Here is a 15,189-nt window from a genome sequence, read left to right as displayed (position 1 = left end):
CGCTCTGGTCTAACGTGTCCATATATTTGTGCGTAGCTCTCTTGTTTCTTTCGCGATCTTACTATTGCAGTAATGTCAAATGTAGGGTTTCTAGCAAATCTAGCCTACCGTACTATGTTAATTTTGATAACAGCAAATTGAATTGAGTTTTTATATGTCAGAAAAGAACCGTTCCACGATCGAATAGCAGGTCTACAGTACAGCAACAGGTACTGGTAAGGTACCGTATGGAACCTCTATGAATTACGCTCTCATCTTTTCGTTACAGTCCTGATGTAAACAACATAAATTTTGTAGCCTATCTTTTTTTTTTATTTGATAAGAGGAATTGAATTGAGTACTTATATGACAAGAAGAACCGTTCTGGAACCGAATATCAAGTAGGCCATATTGGTAAGTTACCATACCGCATATGATTATCGGGGAATCGATATTTTCTTCTTATTTTGCCTGGTACCGTAATGAATAAGTGACTCGGATCACTTTGTATTTCAATTCACGTTGAAATTGGATGGAAAAGAATAAATCATTACCACAGGACATGGAAAAGCTATGACAGTCCCTGTACCGTTATTTGTACCCAAGTACTAGTAAGTCAGTTACCATAGCCATGTAGCTGTTTCACTGTTCAGATTCGTGCAGGATACCGCACCGAAGGCGTGGGGAACCCTATGGTTTTCGGTGGAGTGATGATAATATATTTCGTTTATTCTACTCATATATTTGAGCATAGCTCTCTTGAGGGTATTGTTATTCTTTGTCACCATCATTATAAAATCGCTTTGCTCTTCGAATACTGGACCAATTGCTTTCAAATTTTCGACAGGGCTCCGCAACTACGGGGTCGCGACCCATAATTGGGTCGCGAAGCCCTCCGCTCTGAGTCGCAAAACAATTTAAATTTGCCATAAATATGAGCATCGCGTCAGTATAGCGTATTTATGTATAACAAATTTATAAATCTCTGATTACAATTATGGATGTTTTCCCGAGTATACACTTCCTTATTTACTGCCGTAACATTGGCCAATCAGCATAAGTGCAAAATTTGACGTAACAATAAACGTTTCAGAAGCGCTCAGATACTTTTGCCATTCAGACAGTCTTTCGTGGTTGTGAATATCACCTCGTTTTGGCGGTTTTTGCGGACTATTTGTTAGTTTTTAGTGGTGTTTAGGTATCGTAAATATAGGTCTTAATCAAATAACTAAATAATCATTTTGCTTTGTCTGAGTTTTATTTTAAATGCAGTAATCAAAAATTAATCTAGAAATAGCTGTGATAAACTAAGTCAAACTTCTCTACGGTACATGAAAGGTTGTTGAATGTATTGAATTAAATTAATAGTTTGAAACATATAAACCGGTTTATAGGCGCCAACTCGCAAAACCATTTTTGAAATAAGTATCAATAATTTTGCAATGGTAGAGTATAAAGCGGAAGAATTTTGCTGGGATCGAAAGTCTACTACGTGGACAATTGTTCTGTTTGGTAGCAATGCGAGGTCAGCAGTAGCCCTGTGGAATTGGTTGATAAAGACAGATAAAGAGATTTGTCCATTCTAAATTAAATAGTTAGGGTGCTGTTACATTTGTTATTGTAAGGCATTTTTGATTAACTGTAAAATGGAGTCGAAAATAGAAGAATGGATATGTTTTCTGAGCTGAACGATTTCTCGAAGAAAACGAGTTTAGTCAAAACATTGTGAAATAGTCTATAATCAGTCATCTTCATGATTTTTCGCAGTGGTTTAATAAGCATTTTCCCGAAACCACAACACCACAGCCACACGACTGGATATTACCACCTTTCATAGTATCAAATCAATGACATTAAACAACATTGAATTGAGTTCTTATATGACAAGGAAGAACCGTTCCACGAACGAATAGCAGGTAGGCCCTACTGGTAAGTTACCGCACCGCATATTATTATCGGGGAATCGATATTTTCTCCTTATTTTGCCTGGTACCGTAATGAAGAAGTGACTCGGATCCCTTGGTATTTCAATTCACGTTGAAATTGGATGGAGAAGAATAGATCATTACCACAGGACATGGAAGAGCTATGACAGTCCCTGTCCGGTATTTGTACCCAAGTACTAGTAAATCAGTTACCATAGCCATGTAGCTGTTTTACTGTTCAGATTCGTGCAGGATACCGCCTCGAAGGCGTAGGGTACCCTATGGTTTTTGGTGAAGTGATCATAATATATTTCGTTTTATTCTAAGTGTCCATATATTTGAGCTTTCTCGTTGTCAAATTAATCCGATTACCATTATACGATCGCTAGTTGGCGTCTTGGCGACTCTCTCTCTTTTCCCGTACGTGAGTAAAACGCCATTTATAATGTCGGATTTCTGTGACTTGCTTTGTTGCGACCGTGTGAGGTTGTCGTTCGCAGGCCAGTCTGACCCTGTTGGCTACTTGCGATTTGTTCGCTTTACGTCCAGTTCATCTCGCTGCAGTGGATACGCGGGTTAAACTTTTTGTATTGAATTTCCATTTTACAGAGATAAATGGATGACGGAAATATGGCATGTTAGGGACTTCAATAACTGAATAATGTTAGTGTTACTGGTGTTATTGTGTAAATGCAGAAGGCAATAAGGGAACAATGGTTAATGAATTTTGAAAATGGTGAACGCGGCGCGGTGGTGTGGCTCATCGTGCTAAGCGTTAGGAACACACTTGCCACTGCACCTCTGATTACTCCGCGTGGGTTTGAATCCCATGTGGGGGTAGTTATGTATGAGAGGATTGCTGGACTCCTCGCCGTCGTGGGATGGTCCACTAACCGCTGGTCGGTTACGGCTTCCTCCACCACCAAGTCCATGCTTCTGAAAACGAACCGGCTTTCCTCTCCCTCAAGATAAATATGGCAGCCAACGCACATTTAGACATTGGGCTCGATTTAAAGTATTATCAAAAAAAGCATGCCTCAATTCAGAGACAAATAGAGTGTTTGTTTTATTTATCTTCGAATCTGAGAACTGTGCCACACTGCAATAACACAAGTATATTATTTCATACTGCACAATGTTCAACTATACATTGTGCTCATTTGCAGAAAATAAATAATTCTCTAAGCAAAAAAGATTGTTACAGTGATACATTGCTACATACATTAAAATTATATCTATGTTACATAAGCACCTTATTCAATTTCTTTTCATTCAGTTACAACCCACATTTTTTTTAACTCAATCAAAATTGTGTGCAGATGAGCACTATGTCAGCTGCATTCCAAGATAATAGTATTCAGCGTATGGCTGTGAGTGAATTCAATTCACAAGCTATGAATTTGAAGGAAGAAATACGTGCAATTTTCCTGCAGCACAAGAAGTCATTGGCATCAAGAGAACTTTGGCTTCTAGATCAAGTGGACAACCTAAAAGAAACTACTATGGCACTGATGATGAAAAAACAAATATCAATGGCTGAAGTTAAAGGCAGAATGGGGGAATGCACAAATTTTATGAGTTTTTCCAAGGAACATGATTATTTAGAGGGAGTAGACCGAGCATCCGATGTGATGGCACAATTGCAAAAGAAGGTACAAGAGTATGCACATTCTAATGACACTCGATTTCCTTCGATCAAATTTATGCACAACGATATCCAACTACGGAATTCAATCTTATCGTATGGTAGACTACAAACTAAGTCTTGTAGTGACGCAGATGAGACTGATTCATTTTTGACAGAAAAGTCATGGGATCTAGTTGATGAAAGATTAGAAAATGAAGAAGATGACAACGAAGAGGCGGCTGTCAAAGGCAGATGTTGTGGCACAATGGCAACATGCTGTCAATCCTCATATGAGATTGAAGATATGGATTTTTCAACTATACTTAACTCTGATACTATCTGTCAAGAACAGGTGCCAGTAGGGTCTGATTTTGACAGATCTGATCTTCTAAAAAAATTTTGCAAGGCTAATGAAATTTGTTGTTCAATCAGCGAATGCGTTTGCGATACTCCCTGCATTAAAATATCACAGATGAACGCAAGTATGGATCCTGTTGGTGAACTACATGACAAGCTTGAGGCTGTATATGCAGAAGGCCAGGGCGGATTTCAAGACTATAACAACAAGGGTGGGAGTACCAAGCCTGAAACAGAAGACAGACTTGGTGATGATCCTTTGATTCAGATAACTAATGCGGTGAATGGTATTCTTGGCTCCATGTGTGATCAATCATCAAAGTCAAAAAAAACAACTTCTTTAGTGGAGGAAACAGATATTATTGGCGATCTCAATTCTAAATTACAAAGAATAATAGATGGGAATGAGGATGGCAAACTGTCTGTTATTGGAACAAATTTCTGCAAATATACAGAGGCTGTCTCAGCAGACAACAAAAGTTCTTATTTTGACTCATCGTTGGATGGATCTGAGAAAAAGGATTCAGGATCTGCAGACGAAGTATTCAAATTGCATAAAAAATTAGCACATATATATCAGGGTGATGTTTTAGCTGGGCCAATTTTTGAGTCACACGACGGAGTCTTTTTTGGCACGGATCCAGTAAACCTGTTGTCAAACCAGCTTCAACGTTTGCTTACCTGCTGATCTATTGTTGAAATTTGCTGCCAAATTCTAGTTAGGCCAATACTCAGATTGCCTTACCGAATTTATAATTTGATAAAAAAAAGTTTTTGATGATAAAATCTTGAAATAAGAATTTCGATAAACATTGATATTTTGAAACTGTATATGTAAAGCGAATAGTTGTTACCCTACTGAAATCTCTCAATCGGATTTCCTTAAGAAGATCTTTTTTATTAATTTCAGATATATTGAGTATATTAATTTTTCCATTTCATTATCTTTCTTAGAGTATGTTTTTTTGTGCCTCCTTGTTGAATAACTAACTAGTGATATAAGCAGTATTTTTTAGTTGGATTACTTTTCTAGTACTGTGTAAAACAATTTATTTTCTTCCGCATTTGTTTGTGATAACTATCGTTATCATATCAACAATATAAATTATACTGACAATATCAATTTTGAATATGTAAATATGCTTATAAGCATTATCATTAATTCATATCAATATATCATAATGTATTTCCTGTGATAATATGGAATGGGCTTGTGTCATCTGACAATATTAATGCTACAGCAATACTTAATCATTTACCGAGATGATTACACTCAGGGATGCTTGAGTGTGTTTTCGGTTATTTTATATTCCATTGTTGTGGTGCAAAATGATTATGATGTACAATTTTGTGCTCTATACTTTGATTCAAATTATTACATCTTATAAATAATCTGCACCAATTTTATAAAACTAATACACACTCAGGACTGTCAATTATTTTTTGTTCTTAACAAAAGTAACATAGTTAATAATGAGCTTATCGAAAGTACCCCCAAGCGTCGCTTGCCAACAGGTCAAACAGTCTTGCTATTCTTTCACCACCTATTTGTATGTGACAGAGTAAGGTTTTGGAATCAGCTGTTTCTTGGTTCATTCATTTTCTGTGCTTGTAAATATTTATGTGTGTAATAAATGAATCCTATCTTTGGGAGATGTGTTTTGAACTCATGGATATGGACGTTCGTGTTTTTTCAAACCTAGGTCGTCACGAATATCGCCAGATTCATGGGCGAGGTAAACGGTGGAAACAATTTAAAGCGATATTCTGGAGTATTTAAATGTGCCTTGTGAACAGTATATAAATCTGTCACCATTTGGTCCCAAACGATAGAATATGCGGTCTAGCATTCGTCTGGGTATTCGTGTATTGTCTGGGAGTTCTATGCTTATATTTGTTCAATTATTCCACAAAATCTTGAATAAATAAAATAATTTTTGGGTCTTTGCGGCGTAGCCCGCTTTTTCACACGGACTAGATTTGTGATTATGGTGTCATAATTGTTTTCTAGTACTTGCTCCTCGTTTTTACCTGTCTGCAATTCCTGTTATTCATTCTTGTGTTTTGTAATGACTCGTACTAAGATTTGTTTCACGGACGCATTGATTTCACGGATACCGTAGATCAGTTTATAACCAATTAAAAAGTAAAATTGTGAGAGAAAGCAAAATGATTTAAGATATTTTTTTTATCCAATATCTGTGACCGATGAGTGAAAGGTGGACTCCTGAGAGCAGACGAACCTAGAAAACCAGGGTTAATATATAAAAACGGGAACAAATGCATCTAATCTCAAAAGGAAAAACATCTGAAACACAAATTACAACTCCAGTAAAAAAAATCAGGAAGAAATACGATACCAGTGAAGAATATCTGAGCCATCAACTTCGAAGCGTAAATTGCACAAAAATTCAACCCCGTTATAAATATAAGCCAAGAATAACGATCCAAACAAAGATAAGAAACCGAAACCAATTTTTCGCATAGATGACTCTCAGCCCCGATACACGCGTCTTGCAACAAAGAATGTGATTGTGTTAGTGTATTTTCGACGTAAAAAAAGAATGCACGATAATTCATAATATGTTTATTCAAAACATGATGAATCGTAGTTTGCAACTTATTTTTTCCTCAAAATAACCAAGGCGAAAAGAGCCGCATGAAACCGGAGATAGAGCCGCATGCGGATTGCCGCCGCGGATTGGCCACTCCTGGACTAGGGTTACCATAGCCAATAGGGTTGTTAACATTAGAATTGAGAAAAGATCATATCGCTGCCCTAGAACAAGAGTGACTTATGTTCATTTTGACATTCTGAGAAAATGGCCTTCAATTAAAGTTTTTTTCGGGGGTTAATTTTCCATAATAATTTTATTTTTGCATAGCTGTATAAAATTTTTAGTCCAATTTAATTGTTGCATTCTCCTGCATTTTTTAGATTTTATTTTTTTGCATTCTCTTGTTTATTTTTTTTACACTGTTTTGGACATAAGTCTCTTTTGCACTAAATAATTTGTTTTTATATTTGCCGCTGGTGTGACTTAATCAATTGCTTAAAACCTAGCAAACATTATTCTATGAAGCCATTTATGATATAAATGATAACAACGTGCATACAAGTAGCCGAGACGAACTGTATAAACTATTTTGAGCTCTCTAATTCGACAAGGTATCTCTTTTCTATTGTCATCATTGGTAAAAAGCTATCATCGGTTACATTTGATGTCCCATGCTTACAACTCTAAAGTTTTTTGTCCCAATAGTGATTAGTTCTCTATTAAATTAATGAAATTTACTGTGTTTAAAGAAGCTGATTAACTAGATGAAAAAATCTGAATGAATTTCCACAGCACTTTATCTTTCCTGCATATCTCCCAACAATTTTGATAAATAAGTCTTTTCTAATTATTACTGTTTTTTTTCTGCTAACGAAAAACTGCAAGCATTAGTTGAACAATTCTAAATAACTTCAAGACAACTTTCAAATCAAAATATATTCTTTCTTCGGACCTCCGATGTTATATTATCCCAAGAAGACCTTTGTTGTTCTATTGAAAATGTCAGCTGCAGGACTCAGCATTAAGAACATAATATCATTCAACTTGGTTCAAACAGAATACCAGATAATTAAATAAGACAACCAGAACAAATGCTCTAGCGAGTGGAAACACCGTGTAACAAATGAAATATACTGTAGAATTAACAGAAACGCACTAGGAAAACAAGTTAATAACATAGCTTCGTAATATCGTGCAACCAAGTGAAAATGTGGAGAAGCAATTATAATACAGCTCTGCCATGATCGATATCTTGTTTCATGGAAAATGAGGTGTAAAAACAATATTGAGGGTAAATAGTTGATTTCTGAAATGAACTGACACAAACACGATACAACACCATGGCAGCAACCACATCAAAAATTATAAATGTAGGAACGCAATGAATTATGTGGTGTAAAGAAAAACAGTGATCTCAAGCCATTGAGATGGATGAAACGGTTTTGCATATTTCAATTATTTGTTTCTATTCCACAGTCTTTGCAAAAATTCAATGAATTCCGAATGTATTTTACTACATTCAGTTGCTCGAGGGAACATGTCACAAAAGAAACGCTCAACTTCAAAATTGAAATTTGTCTTTCGTGATTATTTCACATCCAGTGCTTCGTAGAAACTGTGGTGCTGAGTTGGGATTTTTCGTGCATAACTTCAGCCAATCTTTTTTTTTGTCCGCGTTTATCCCAAGACTTGCAGAGTATTTTTCAAAACATCACTATATTGTGGAAGGGCCTCTGCATTTTCAAAATCAATGAAGTCGTCATGATTTTGCATATTTACTTCCGCTCGAGTTGAAGCAAAGGACATGCGTATGGCAGTCTCCCACTGAGCGGTTGTTACGGACTGCTAATAATCAAATTTCATTTTGTAATCAAGTTGTTTACAACTTTACATTATAGTGTCGCAATCGCGTTGCTCAATTTATTTACGTGTACCCCTTTGTGATGTCACATCGAGACGTTTCTAGACTTGCAGAAGTCGGCGAGCATCTTTGATTATCGAGACGTGGCGTTTGTAACTGTAATTGCTAGATTATGGTTGTAATGCAGTAGGTTGCGTATGACTTAGTTTAGTTACCGTGACTATTAGATTTTGTTTTTAGTTGTTTAGGGCTATTGCATTCAGACTAGTTATATGTTTATGATTGAATACGAATTATAGCTCCACTGAATGTCCCTTATTGTTATTTATTTGCAGTTAAGTTATTTATCCTAATTGTGATTTAAGTTGTTCACTTTTGTAAAACCCCCGTTAGCATACCCATTACCCGTTACGATACTAGTTACCCATTACCCCGGTTTGGACGTTTCGTATTTGTTCTCAAGACGTTATCTACACCTGCAAGTTACCTATATGTTTACTGTCATTATTTCTGGATTTGCTGCTTGATGATTAACTTTCGACATTTAAAGTGCTGTGGAACCTTTTCAATATAAGTTTCAAAGTAATTCAGATTGTTTGACAGTGTGGAACTGGGAGGGGGGGGGGGGATTTTGCAAGGTTCAACTAAGATCGTATCAAAGTATTATTGTTTGCACCGAGCAAATGATTCGGAGTCTATAGTACGCTAAAGTCAAACGCTAGAACTCTAGTCCAAATATCCAACATTTTTTACAAAACTTCAACCTGGATCACTAGACTTCTTAGAAGAATTTGACAGCTATTCTTGTTAATTGCTGAATAAGTGCAAAAACTGCTAATTCTTGTTTCATCACTCAGTTTAACAAAAGGTTTTGCTGAATTATTGCCGACTTCAATACGGTGCACTCGCATTTGTAGTATCTGAAAGAAGCAAGATGTCTAATGAAAGCGAGGAAACAGTTTCAACAACATCACAACAAAAAACTGGAGGTCTTACTGACATGATTTGATCATTAAACAATATGATACAAAATGTGGTTAATATTAACAAAGAAATTAACCAGTTAATGTCGCAACAACGAACTACAAGCTTGTCACTGACAAAAAGGAAATATTTTATGCCGCAGTGCAGGACTGCGTCAACCTGTGTAAAAAAAATTGAAGATTTCAAGACGGACACTGAGGAAAGTGTTACGCAAAAGGAAGATGCCTTAGCTGGGAGAAATGAAGTAATGCATCGAAAAGTTCAAGTTGACTCCCAATATCAAAATTATCTTCAAGAATGTGGAGCAAGCGGTATACTTAAATCATTGAGTGGTATTGCGAGACTGCCGCGTCGCAGTCCGTCAAGTAGTCAAAAATCATCATCTTCCAGATCAAGAAATAGAAAACTGATAGACTTAGAAACAAAGAGGTTGGAGAAAGAAAACCAATTAGCGCTCCGCGAAGCGGAGGCAGAGGCGACAAACAGCAGACTAGAATTGGAAAAACGGAAGGCGGAGGCAGAACTGGAATTGGAGAAACGAATGATTGAGATCGAACCCAAAGCTTTAGAGAGGGTCTGCACAAATAGCAGAATTTGCAATTGAAATCGACTCCAATGTGGACAGTCATTCTGTACGTTCCTTTCGGAGTGATATGAGTCGGCGGACACTTCCACCAAAAGGAATTCGGAAATATTCGGCGAACATGCCAGTACGTTCAATGTCTGCTTCGAATCTGCTTGAAGTGAGTAATGAACAACAACAAGTTTCCCCACCCAAAATGTTGACAAATGTCAGTTCTGGTTTTTCGGCTACCTTGCTTATCGTAAATTCTGATGCAGATGCCCATGGTGTTACTAGAGGATTGGGGAAAAGGACAGAATCAACTACGCCACAACCAGCTGGTACTGTACTCAATAATCGACCTTCTCCACTAAATGACTTTCGGACAAGATCATCCGGCTTGATGATACCTACCACAATTGTTGAGGAATCAATTCGATATGCCTCTACAAAGTTCGATTCTTTTTCGAATAACAGAATATCAAGGTAACATGCAAAGTCAAGCCAATGAAGTTGGTCATTATCTACGTGATATTAATGCTCTCATTCATCAAGGATTCACACTTCCAAAACGACAATTGGAGCATTTCGATGGATCGCCTCTGAACTATTTTCAATTTGTCAAAACGTTCAAAGAGACTATATTGACTCAGGTGCCTGATCCAGCAGTTTAATTACGTTATTTACTCGATATGTGCACGGGTCAGGCACACAAGGTTATTCGATCTTGAGGGTCTTACAAAAATCGTACTGAAGGCTGGCAAAGGGCATTGAGTCTTCTTGAAACTCGATTTGGTCAACGTCATATTGTTGTCGAAGCTCACTTGGATGCTGTTACGAAAGGCCCTCAAATTCAAGAAGATAAAGAGAGCCTCAGCGACTTCACAACGGAGCTACTTAATTGTCAAATCATTCTGGGACAATGGGGATGTGCAAGTGATCTTAATTCATCTAGCGTCATTCTTGATGTTTTCCGTAGACTACATCTTGAGGTAAAATTTCATGATCGGGTGATTGGAAGATTAAATTTTGCTACATTTCAAGAGCTAATTTGTTTTCTCGAAGAGAAAATTACTGCTGTAAATGACCCAATGGGTAGGATAATTGCAGAAAAACGATCTAAACGATTTACCAAACCTAATATAAAACCCAGAAAACCACAGAGGGTACTCGAATACGACTCACTCTTCCAATTTGGAGGATGAGCCCAGATTCATTGCTAATAAACAGAAATGTGTATGTTGTTCTTTGATTCACCCATTGTGGAAATGTGTTGGTTTTCACGATAAGCCTATTTCAGATAAGTGGGACTTGGTAAAAAGGGCAAGACTGTGTTTTAACTGTTCAAGTAAGGGTCATGGAAGTAAAGATTGTAAATCCATGCACAAATGCAAACATTGTGGAAAACATCACCATTCATTATTACATAGAAATGTCACGAAGTCTCAAACTCAGTCGTCATACATTGATGCAAAAAGGGATTCTACATGTCAAACCAACAGTCCAAGTAAAATAGATAATGCGAGTGTGTCTTCAACCACTGTTCATACAAGTCCAAATGTTAGATTCAAAGTTGTCCCAGTTGTTGTATGGGGCCGGCATAACGAGAATAAAGTGAAAACATATGCGTTTCTTGATGAAGGGTCAGACACAACATTTTGTACTAAACGACTCCTTGACAAACTAGAAATAAAAGGAGTAGATGTAACACGCAATGTTTGTGGTATGAATGGTACGCAAATGTTAAATGGAAATATTGTAAATCTGTCTCTGAAAGGCATAAAAGAGAATAAAGCAATTCTGATCAATGATGTTTTGCAGTTGATAAGTTGCCAAAAGTTGAATCGAGTATTCCTACGAACAATGACGTGAAACGCTATATAATCATTTATTGGGCTTGAATTTCCCACATGTTGGCCATGGTGACGTCGACTTACTGATTGGCGCTGGCACACAGACAGCTCATGAAGTAATTGACATGCGAAAGAGCACTTCTGATCAACCCCGAGCGGTTAGGACAGGTCTCGGTTGGACTCTGGTTTGATTCAAACTAAACCTGTATCTTCAGTCAATTTTGCTTTGAGCAGTGACGATATGTTGCATAAACAGATGTTTGATTATGATTTTATAGAAGACCGAGCACCTAGCTCGGATGACATTGCTTATTCTATTGAGGATCATCGCGCATTGTCCATTCTTGACTCTTCTGTCACCAAAGTTAATGGTCATATTCAGGTGCGCTTGCCCTGGTGTGACGATAATGTAAAAATGCCGTATAATCGTCGTGTTGCAGAAAATCGCCTGAATTCTTTGAAACGCAAATTTGAGCGTGATGACGAACTGTTCCAAAAATACACAGCAAAGATGAATGAAGCTTTGGAAAAGGGCCACGCAACTGAGCTTTCTGATGAACATGTTTATGATCCTGATAAAACATTTTACATATGCCATCATGCTGTTGGACCCAAATTCCGTGTAGTGTTCAATTCTCCAAAGTATATAATGGTACTTCTCTTAATGCGAATCTGTTGCCTGGTCCTAATTTGGCCAGCAGTTTGATTGGAACGTTATTGCGTTTCCGCCAAGAAAAATTTTCACCAAGTTTTGGTGGATCCTGTTGACCGTGATTCTCTTTTGTTTTCTATGGTGGTCAAAGGGAGATATCACACGAATCCCTAAAGATCACCGAATGAATGTACATATCTTTGGTGCAACTTCTAGTCCACCTTGTGTAACGTATGCTCTTAAAACTGTTGCTAAGCTTAATGAATCAAATGCCAGTTCTGAAACAATTTCGACTGTATTAAACAATTTTTGATGTTGATGATCTTTTGAAGTCAATGTCTTCGATGACATCAAAACTCTGATTGATGAATTAATTCTATTACTCAAATCAGGCGGATTTACTCTCACAAAGTTTCTGAGTAACTCTCGACAAGTCCTTCCCGCTGTTGAACAAGGTGACTTGGCTCCATCAGTCAAAAAGCTCGATTTTGATGATCTTCCCGTAGACCGTGCTCTTGGTGTCTATTGGAATACCTCCACTGATAACTTCGAAATTAGAGTTAATGTTACCCCGAAGCCTTCCACACGCCGTGAAATTCTTTCTATGGTTAGTCAACTTTATGATCCAATGGGATTTCTTCAACTGTTCTTCCTATCGATGAAGAAATTAATGCAGAGACTATGTGTACTTGAGCTCGGATGGGATGACGCAATTCCTCCGGAATATGAAAGGACTTGGACAACTTGGAAAAGCTGTCTACCACAACTTGAATCTGTAACAATTCCAAGATGCATTAAATCTCTCTCTGGTGTTACTGGGATTGAGTTGCATTGTTTTTGTGATGCTAGTGAACTGGGGTACGGCTCAGTTTGCTATATGCGTACTCCCGATGACACAACAAATTGTGTTTCCTTTGTTATGGGCAAATCACGTGTGTCCCCATCTAAACCAATGACTATTCCGCGCTTGGAACTATCCGCTGCAGTAGTTGGAGTGAAACTTGCTCGATTGATAGTTGAGGAGCTTGAATTATCAATAGATCGCGTTGTTTATTGGACGGATTCAACGTCTGTTTTGCAATACATTAATAACAAATCTCGTCGTTTTCAAATATTCATTGCCAATCGGATAGCTCTTATCAATAAGCACACAACTCCTGACCGATGGAGACACGTTAACTCTAAGCGTAACACTGGCGTCCCGCGGACTTATGCCAGACAAAGTCAATCGTGCTGAATTGTGGTTCAATGGTCCACTCTGCTTGCGAGAGAGTGAAGCGAAATGGCCTATACGACCTGTCGTATTACCCCCCTTGAATGAAAATGATCCCGAACTGAAGAAAGAAGCAAGGGTCAACATTTCGACTCAAGAAACTGTTCATGAATTGGATCGGTTGTTGGTTATGTACTCTTCCTTCACTAAACTTCTTCGAGCAGTTATTTGGATTTTGCGATACATCCGCTTTCTGAAGTACAAGCGGAGTTCAATGCATGAGCAGTCAAAACAAAAGGGTTTTTTGACTGTGAAAGAATTTTGCCGAACAACTGATGCGGTTGTCAAACTTGTGCAATCGCATTGCTTTAAAGATGTGATATTAAGTTTTGAGGATTTCAGTTCTTGTGCTGATGCAATCAAGAACCAAGGAAATGTTAAGTTGAATGTCAACAATTTGCAGAAACTTCGCCCAATTCTTGTAAATGGCATCTTACGTGTTGGTGGCCGTTTGCAGAGTTCCCCTTTGCCAGAATATTCAAAACATCCCGTGATTCTTCCAAAAAGACACCATGTAACTGGTTTGTTGATTGACTTCTTTCACAAACAGCACGGACATTGTGGTACTCAACATGTTCTTGCCGCAACGAGAGAGCGGTATTGGATTGTCAATGGTCACTCGACCGTTCGACATTATCTACGCACTTGCAGGCAATGTCGTCGCTGGAAAGCCAAGACTGGTGAACAATTAATGGCACCTCTACCTAAGAGTAGAGTCACTCCACACCACAAACCTTTCACCTATGTGGGCTTAGATTACATGGGCCCTGTCTTGTCCAAAATGGGACGCAGTAATGTGGAACGTTGGATTTGTGTTTTTACATGTCTTGCAACCCGAGCTGTTCATATTGAAGTAGTTTATTCACTAGAAACTAGCTCGTTTATTCAAGCATTGTTTCGATTCTTATATCGCCGTGGTTCAACGACAAAACAAATTGTCAGTGACAATGCTTCTACATTTGTTGGAGCAGAGAAAGAGCTTCGTACAGGAATCAGGAGGTGGAACAAGCAACAAATACATGACTGTCTTTGTCAGAAGGAAGTTGAATGGAAATGGAATCCACCCGCCAGCAGCCACCAAGGTGGTGTGTTCGAAAGAATGATTCGCTCTGTGCGAAAAATAGTGCGTTTTCTTACAAATGAGCGTGTACTCAGTGATGAATCTTTACATTCTCTGATGGTAGAAATCGAATGGATTCCAAACAACCGTCCTCTAACACCTGTCAATGAGGACCCAGATGATTCTACAACGTTAACTCCCATGTCGCTTCTCACTGGGAGTTTGGATTCTTCCTTACCGCCGGACATTTTCATCAAAGCTGATGGTTACAAGAAATCCTGGCGAACTGTTCAGTGGATGTGTAACCAGTTTTGGTCACGCTGGATCAGAGCGTATCTCCCACTACTGTAACAACGCCAGAAGTGGATGCAAGTATGCAACCTGTTCCTAATTTCAAGATAGGAGATGTGGTGTTGATGGTGGATGAAATATTAAGCCGAGGAATCTGGCCTGAAGCACTTGTTGTGTATACGTATCCTGACTCTAATGGTAGTACGA

General features: G+C 38.0%; 2 protein-coding genes across 2 annotated transcripts; both read left to right on the top strand.

Moving 5' to 3' along the window:
• The first annotated feature begins 3,147 nt into the window (after positions 1-3,147).
• Positions 3,148-5,538, top strand: LOC120342397 (uncharacterized). The gene has a single exon (XM_039411209.2). It carries the CDS (start codon positions 3,224-3,226, stop codon positions 4,574-4,576), a length of 1,353 nt encoding a protein of 450 aa, XP_039267143.2. The 5' UTR covers positions 3,148-3,223; the 3' UTR covers positions 4,577-5,538.
• Positions 5,539-9,995: 4,457 nt separating this feature from the next.
• On the top strand, positions 9,996-15,042 carry LOC144420840 (uncharacterized). Its single transcript, XM_078110530.1, has 5 exons — positions 9,996-10,339; positions 11,284-11,576; positions 11,922-12,326; positions 12,751-13,426; positions 13,506-15,042. Exons 1-5 carry the CDS (start codon positions 9,996-9,998, stop codon positions 15,040-15,042), a joined length of 3,255 nt encoding a protein of 1,084 aa, XP_077966656.1.
• Positions 15,043-15,189: the final 147 nt, after the last annotated feature.

Source organism: Styela clava, chromosome 3 (genome assembly GCF_964204865.1).
Source record: "Styela clava chromosome 3, kaStyClav1.hap1.2, whole genome shotgun sequence".
Lineage (NCBI taxonomy): Eukaryota > Metazoa > Chordata > Ascidiacea > Stolidobranchia > Styelidae > Styela > Styela clava.
Note: the sequence above shows the minus strand (reverse complement) of the source record. Positions and strands in the feature narration are given on the sequence as shown.

What these genes read in the sequence shown, in the direction of transcription:
- LOC120342397 (XM_039411209.2), top strand. Translation starts at nt 3,224, where the DNA reads ATGAGCACTATGTCAGCTGCATTCCAAGATAATAGTATTCAGCGTATG.
- LOC144420840 (XM_078110530.1), top strand. Translation starts at nt 9,996, where the DNA reads ATGCCAGTACGTTCAATGTCTGCTTCGAATCTGCTTGAAGTGAGTAAT. An exon ending in TCGAATAACAGAATATCAAG is followed by an intron (nt 10,340 to 11,283) that starts GTAACATGCAAA and finishes ATTATTACATAG; the next exon opens with AAATGTCACGAAGTCTCAAA. An exon ending in GTTTATTGGACGGATTCAAC is followed by an intron (nt 13,427 to 13,505) that starts GTCTGTTTTGCA and finishes CTTATCAATAAG; the next exon opens with CACACAACTCCTGACCGATG.